Below are 8,227 nucleotides of genomic sequence, written 5' to 3'. Positions count from 1 at the left end.
CAATGCTTTAAAGTCAATTCTGTAGCTTACTGGAAGCCAATGAAGGGACCTTAGAATTGGAGTAATGTGCTCTGTTCTTTTTGTTCGTGTGAGAACCCTCGCCGCTGCATTTTGAACCAGCTGAAGTCGTTTGATGGTCTTTTTTGGCAGGCCTGTGAAAAGGCCATTGCAGTAATCAACCCTACTAGAGATGAAGGCATGTATAAGTTTTTCCAGATCATTTTTTGATAGCCTAGTAAACTAGACCCACCCGCCTAGTGGCCAAAAATATTTTTGCCTACGAGTGGGTCTAGCCTCGCACCATATCAACAAAACACCCCGGGCATCAAATCGTGCCCACCAATCACAACGCAAGGTTTTTGTTTGGATTCTTTGGGCGGGCTTTTGCAGGAGTGACGACAAGGCTGCGCGACGCTGGAGAAAGCGCAACAGGAAAGATGGCTACGGCTATTGAACAGCGCTCGTTTGACTCCGCTTTGGAATCAGTTTTAGAAGAATTAGACTTGGAGTTTTCGTTGAAACATGAGCAGGGAGAGGCTCTCCGCTCATTCCTTTTCAAGAAAGACGTTTTTGCTGTTTTGCCGACCGGCTATGGCAAAAGTCTGATTTACCAGCTGGCTCCGCTTGTAGCCAAAAGGATGGGCTAGTTTGTGCAGTAGTCTACGAAGAATTAATAAACAGCTTTGAAACATTACTTTTTGATTGTTTCTTATTTTCCCGTTATTTTAAATTTAAGGGAAATTATTTCACCAAACACCACTAAATAAAAATAAAAACTCTCAAAAATAGTTTAAGCAAACCCTTGAAAAACACTTGAAAAAAAATGAGTGTATGTTAAGTATGTGGTACAGACTCCAAACTTGTGGTCATTATCTCCAAACTTCTTAATATCTAGAACCTGTTTATTAATTAATACGCATTTTGAAAAATTATTTATTTCAAGGCCTCCCCCACTGCTTTCTGTCGCTCTGACTACATCACAGTCACTGTTGCGCTGATTGGTCAGAGCGTTGGCCTATACGCACAGAGACAGTTTGAAAGACAGCGGGTTGTTCCTCCCACACCCTTCGGAAATGTCTACGACCGAGGCCAGACTAAATATTCACATTTAGTCTGGCTTGCCAGGCTAATTTTTTGACACAAGTCCTCTTAGTTTGGAAATGTATAAGCCATGTACGATTAGATTGAGTGGAATAACTGTTATTCTATCCACATTCACTGGATTTTGAGAAACAGGACATTTTTATTTTTTGCAAATTCGATAAATAAAAACAAAACGTCTGACAAAATAATTTCCACTTAGAATGTAAACAAACCGGCAAAATGACAGTAGCAATTTGTGAAAAATGCTATAACAATTCTTGGAAGGAAAAAAAAAAACCACATTCTTACCATCAAATACTTTCATTCCATATTTTGTTGCTTTTTTTTTTGTATTTTTGGTTTTTGAGTAGAGTTTTTATTTCATCCTCAGTTGGTTCAGCAACATGCTCCGCCATTTTGTTTTTCTCTACTCCCAGTATATGTGTTGATAGCTTAGCAGTAGAGTAGCCAATCAGAGCATGTGATTGCTCATATCCAGTGACTGTGAATGGAATCATTTATTACTAGTCTTTATAGTTTTATTGGGATTTATTATTCGTTAATCAACACCTTCTAACCAACCAGATTCAAGAATCCAATAGCACTGTGGTATAAGTTGTCATGTTGTTCAGTTCTAAAATCAATAAATGTTTTTAATGGTTGTATACAGACAGCTTACTGCATTGATGTGCACCCCTGCATAAGAATGATGAACTGTCAGTGTAGAAAATGACCTCTGAGTTCGGAAATAGACCGCCAGAAAGATCAACATAGGGAATTTGGGTAAAGGTTAATCTTAACAGCAGTGGGGAATGCCATCATCTTCAGTAGGAAGGGAAGAAGGTTGGCAGGGTTCAGCGAGTGATTGAAATGCCTTCAGACATGAGCATCCTTTCTCGGTGAGTCATTCTGGAGGAAGTAATTAGCTGGGTTCTCTGTCCAGCAATCAGACTCTGAACAACTGCAGGGGGAACACTGCTTCTTAAATGGTGATAAATTCCAAATGAGAAATCCGAAGCAAAATCAGACAGAGAACTACTCCTGGGTATAATTTACTTCAGTAGTAAAGGTCAAAATTTCCATTGTAGCCTGTGAGACCTTGAGCAGAACCTGTATTAGGTAGCTCAAGGAAGCAAGGTTTTCTGAGGGCAGAGGGGAAAAGGTTTAGGGTTGTTGAGTGAGTGTTACGCTCAAGAGACGCAGGGAGGACAATGAAGGAGGGAATCCACTGCTCATAAAATCCTGTCATGAATAGGAATGCTCTCATTTGTTTCTGTCTGATAGGAACACAGGCCTTTTGGATGACAGCCAGATGTTCAGCTGTGAGAGAAAAAGAGCCGAGAGAGAGAGAGAGAGAGAGAGAGCAAAGAGAGAAGGTGGCCTAAATAAGTAACAGACTGTAAAAGTGTATGGAGTTTCTTTTCACAGGGCTTGTGATCCATTTCAGTGACCGCAAGACAGAGATGTTCTCAGAACAGAAATGATAGCATCTTATGAGAGAGTCATTATCATCTAGGACAGGGGAACATTCTGCTACAAAAACCGTAACTGAATCGTGATGAGTTGACTTTTAATGATAAGCTCTTGGCTGTAAATAAGACGATTTGAAGTGGTTTTGTTTTATGGGGCATTTCATGCTACCACATCTGACTAACACCACAGACTCTGAACTGATGAGATGCTCGGAGAATAACCTTGCATCTCTGTCCATTCTTCTTTGAATGTTCTGTTCGACTTTTTTATTAAACAAGCCATGTCGTTGGTTTGATAATTAAATCAGACAGGTAACTAAAATGAAAAGTCCATGAAAGTCGGTCAAAATGTTTTTAGCCCTGTAATAAGTCTCTGGTCTGATGAGCTGCCGGTGCAAATACAGTACCAATCACGTACTCATTTATAGGTTTTTCTGTATTTTTACTATTTTCTACATTAGAAAACAATGCTGAAAACATCATCTCATCTCATCTCATTATCTGTAGCCGCTTTATCCTGTTCTACAGGGTCGCAGGCAAGCTGGAGCCTATCCCAGCTGACTACGGGCGAAAGGCAGGGTACACCCTGGACAAGTCGCCAGGTCATCACAGGGCTGACACATAGACACAGACAACCATTCACACTCACATTCACACCTACGGTCAATTTAGAGTCACCAGTTAACCTAACCTGCATGTGGGGGAAACCGGAGCACCCGGAGGAAACCCACGCGGACAACATGCAAAGTCCACACAGAAAGGCCCTCGTCGGCCACGGGGCTCGAACCTGGACCTTCTTGCTGTGAGGCAACAGCGCTAACCACTACACCACCGTGCCGTCCCCTGAAAACATCAAAACTATGAAATATGTGCTAAACATTTGTTAAAAAAAAATCACATTTTAGATTCTTCAAAGTAGCCAGCGTTTACTTTATGTGGTAACTTGATGACGCTTTGCACGCTATTAGCATGATCTTAACCAGCTTCATGAGGAAGTCACCTGGAATGCTTTTCAATTAACAGGTATGCCTCGTCAAAAGTTAGTTAATGCCATTTCTTGCCTTCTTAACGTGTTTGAGATCAAACAGTAAATAATAACAATACAGTAAATAGCCCTATTCCACACAGTGGTGTAGTGGTTAGCGCTGTCGCCTCACAGCAAGAAGGTCCTGGGTTCGAGCCCTGTGGCCGGCAAGGACCTTTCTGTGTGGAGTTTGCATGTTCTCCCCGTGTCCGCGTGGGTTTCCTCCGGGTGCTCCGGTTTCCCCCACAGTCCAAAGACATGCAGGTTAGGTTAACTGGTGACTCTTGGTCACTATAGCTGGTAGCTATTTGTTTATTATCTTTTAGTTTTTTTTTTTTTTACTTTTTTGTGAGCCACATATGCTGTCTGACCACCACCACAAAACTCAAACCCACTATGAGAAGCCACAAATGACTGTATATGCAAAATTGGAAAAGATTTTCAAGAAAGTGAATACATTTCCATTTCTTAAAGTAATTATTTACAACGCCATAGTAAAATAAATTAAATATGGTCACATTTGAAGAAATAACTGGATGACCATCTTCTGCAAACAAAACCCTGAATTTTTGTATTGAAGAATTTGACCACTCTCAAGATCAATGGCTCTAAAAACAGTACCCTCCAGAATTATTGGCACCCTTCATGAAATTAAGCAAAAATTACTATTTAAAAAAAATGTAACTGTGCAATAATTGATCAGTAGAGCTCAAACATACAGGGGCACAAAAGGTTTAACTTAAGTAGATCTATTTCCTGCAAAACCCCTGATCAAATTATTGGTACCCTTACAATTAATGTCTGGTGACACCTGTAAAGTCTAACAAGGTTGGAGAGGATCTTGGACGCTTCAAGCAGCAGTGATTTGCCATCATACTTTACAATGAATGTGCACTTTTTACCCTTGTGTGGAGCCAGTAGGGATAAGAGTCCAACAGTGGCAGCACTGGGGCTCAAACCCCTAACCCACTAGACAGTAACTCAGAGCCTTAACCTATTGAACCATTGCCACACGTTTGTTTATTCCCTTTGATCATTTTTATGCCAGTAATTATTCAGGATATTATACATGCTTTATTTAAAAAAGGCATGTGCACCTAGAAGGTAAACCAGATAATTCTGTCTGTAAAAGGCTCACAGACAGTGAAAATGTGTACGATATGTTGGATGCTACAGGTGCTGACAGGATCTCAAGAACTGTTGCGTCTGTCGCAGTGAAGGCGTTTGTCCACAAGATGGAAGCAGGCCCCAAAATGTATGTTAAGGGGGGGAAACAATGCCTTGCGGCGGCACGGTGGTGTAGTGGTTAGTGCTGTCGCCTCACAGCAAGAAGGTCCGGGTTCGAGCCCCGTGGCCGGCGAGGGCCTTTCTGTGCGGAGTTTGCATGTTCTCCCCGTGTCCGCGTGGGTTTCCTCCGGGTGCTCCGGTTTCCCCCACAGTCCAAAGACATGCAGGTTAGGTTAACTGGTGACTCTAAATTGACCGTAGGTGTGAATGTGAGTGTGAATGGTTGTCTGTGTCTATGTGTCAGCCCTGTGATGACCTGGCGACTTGTTCAGGGTGTACCCCGCCTCTCGCCCGTAGTCAGCTGGGATAGGCTCCAGCTTGCCTGCGACCCTGTAGAACAGGATAAAGCGGCTAGAGATAATGAGATGAGATGAGACAATGCCTTGTGATTAACTTATCTTCAACATCACCTGATTTGAGCTCCAAATAAAAATCCAAATTGAATGATTTATTAATCTTTAGGATGTGAGCTTTGATATAATGTGTTCCTACACTTCCTTCTGCTAGTGGTGTCAGTGGGATTTAGCCTTCACTTGATCACTACATAAAGACAGCAGTGCAGCAGAGCTTTAGTCCTTTAGTCTGTTCCAGCTCTCTCCCCTCTTCATCTGTAAAATCTGATCAAACAGATCAGCTTCCAAAGTTTCAACTTACATGCTATCGTCATGTCAGAGTAGCTCTGTTGGTTTACATCTAATAAACCAAAGGCCTTTATATGAAACGGATGGGTATGGAGACAACACCATACGTTTATTCATTCAGCAAAATTATATCCACAAACATGGAATATCTAGTTATACACTATTTTTGTCTTTGCAAAAGCCACCTGTCTGGATTCTAGACCGTCCAGACAGTTGTGTCAAAACTGCATAACTTCCGATATCTTCACATCCTACACTGATCATTTGTGCAGACTTCCATTGCTATTTATAGATGAACTCTGGTCATTTTCCCCCCCAACAATGTCAGGGTCAGGTGCCTGTTGCCTTCATCCTACTATCCAGACGCACATACCGACCCTCAGGCATCCACACCCTGCCGCACCCCAGCTTAAATAACTTTCTCCTGCCTTCTATGTATCTTCAGTTTCGGTGCTGTCCAGCACATGGTTACTTCGGTACGGAGTTCTACAGCCCAGCGTGACTCGTCTTGTTTCTTTTGTACTCTTGTCGGACAAAGATACATTTCCAGATTTGTAAAGACGCTTGGGGTTTTTCATATCCTGATGCTGATTTACTGGAGATTTTGAAAATCACCGAACTGTATCGAGAAACCCACATCTTCCTTTCAGACCTTGGACCCTCCGAAGGAATTCATTTGGTAAATATTCCGTATGCTTCCACATGATTTGATCGGAGACAGTCAATGTAGTGGATTTTGACGAAGTGAACTCTTTCAGACGACGGTCTGAATCAACTAAAATTAGAGGCACAGTGCTCAGCCCTTTTGAAGGGTTTTGTTTGTGACAGTTTCTGAGTCACGTACTCCAAAATAGAGACGGAAATACTTTACATGCCCAAGAGGAAAAAGCAACAGACAACAGGAAGCCAGAGGTCACCATCACTGGAAGTGCCCACTATCACCTGGACAACCTGGCATAACTCGTACGCACTGGTCTAAAATAATCAAAGTCACAATAGAGTTTGAACTCTCCAGAATCCGGGTGGCAGCTGAAGAAAGAGTAACTCCAGTATGAACCCCCAGGGTGGCCATTATTTAAACAAGACAGCCGTGCTGTCCCCTCTAGGCGCTGTCCGTTTGACTGAGCTTGTTCTTGGTTGTACCGTGATCTCTTTAGTGGTTCACGGTGCAGGATACAGTGCTGTCTACGGGATCTTCTGCATGGCAGCGTGGAGCATTTGCTTTGCCCTCTCGGCATCCATCTTCACTCTGGACGTGACGCGTCTCAACTCATGTCTTCCTGTGTCCTGGGAGAACCTGACTGTGACCCTGGCAGCACTGTCTGCTCTGCTCTACCTCACAGCTTCCATTGTGTACCCAGTTTACTTTGTGCGTAATGAGTGCCCATATAACGATTGTGAGGTTAGAAATTTCCGAATAGCTGTAACCATCTGTTCGTGGGCAGCCTTTGTGGCATACATCATTGAAGTTTCTGTGTCCCGGGCCAAACCGACCCGAGCGGCCAGCTACATGTCTACTCCATCTGGCCTCCTGAAGGTGGTGCAGGCTTACGTCGGCTGCGCCATTTTCATCACTCTTGCTAATGGTAGTGAGTTCTGGCGTCACCCGGCGACCGTGTACTGCGTGGCAGTATTCGTGTTGTGTTTTGCCGTGACAGCGCTGGTGGTGACGCTGAGTGTGCTCGGACGCACAACCTTCTTGAGTCTGCCTCTCGACCGTTTTGTAGTGCTCTACACATTTGCAGCAGTGCTGCTATACATGAGCGCTGCAGTGACCTGGCCCGTGTTCTGCTTCGACAGGAAGTACGGCACGCCAATCAGACCTCAAGGCTGTCCAGGCGGGAAGTGCTCATGGGACAGCCAGCTTGTTGTGACAGTGTTCTGCTTTCTCAACCTGGCGTTTTATGTCGCAGATCTCTGCTGTTCCCAGAGAGCACGATTTGTGACACGGCAGCCACGTGTGTAACACCTACACTGTACTTGGGCTCTCTACGTTCCTATTTATTTCTGGATCCGAGACTGTGCCTCAAATCACATGCTTATATTCTATTCTGTTGTTCACAAAACAATACGAGCAAACGGACAGTAGAAGCGTCTCAAATTGGACACTTTTTGTACACTGAACTTTAAATTGAAAAGCTCTTTCTTGTTTCAAGAAATATTTAGGTGAGAAATTTATTTTACACAACTTTCCACTTCACTTCCACAAATGGAATCGATCAGCTCAGAGACGTTCCCATCTCATCTCATCTCATTATCTCTAGCCGCTTTATCCTTCTACAGGGTCGCAGGCAAGCTGGAGCCTATCCCAGCTGACTACGGGCGAAAGGCGGGGTACACCCTGGACAAGTCGCCAGGTCATCACAGGGCTGACACATAGACACAGACAACCATTCACACTCACATTCACACCTATGGTCAATTTAGAGTCACCAGTTAACCTAACCTGCATGTCTTTGGACTGTGGGGGAAACCGGAGCACCCGGAGGAAACCCACGCGGACACGGGGAGAACATGCAAACTCCACACAGAAAGGCCCTCGCCGGACCCGGGGTTCGAACCCAGGACCTTCTTGCTGTGAGGCGACAGCGCTAACCACTACACCACCGTGCCGCCCTCAGAGACGTTCCATATTTGATATTTACTTAATGGAAGTTCATATTTACATAAGCGACATCATTTCTTTTTTAAATAGGGAAGTGACTTGGTAATATAATTAG

The 8,227-nt window shown here is 43.7% G+C and overlaps 1 protein-coding gene across 1 annotated transcript; it reads left to right on the top strand.

Moving 5' to 3' along the window:
* The first annotated feature begins 6,558 nt into the window (after positions 1 to 6,558).
* LOC132898789 (myeloid-associated differentiation marker-like protein 2) lies at positions 6,559 to 7,473 on the top strand. The gene has a single exon (XM_060940455.1). The coding sequence runs from the start codon at positions 6,559 to 6,561 to the stop codon at positions 7,471 to 7,473; it is 915 nt and encodes a 304-aa protein (XP_060796438.1).
* The last annotated feature ends 754 nt before the right edge of the window (positions 7,474 to 8,227 follow it).

This window comes from Neoarius graeffei, chromosome 15 (assembly GCF_027579695.1).
Source record: "Neoarius graeffei isolate fNeoGra1 chromosome 15, fNeoGra1.pri, whole genome shotgun sequence".
Classification (NCBI taxonomy): Eukaryota; Metazoa; Chordata; class Actinopteri; order Siluriformes; family Ariidae; genus Neoarius; species Neoarius graeffei.
Note: the sequence above shows the minus strand (reverse complement) of the source record. Positions and strands in the feature narration are given on the sequence as shown.

Coding starts and splice junctions, on each gene's coding strand:
- LOC132898789 (XM_060940455.1), top strand. CDS start 6,559: ATGAACCCCCAGGGTGGCCATTATTTAAACAAGACAGCCGTGCTGTCC.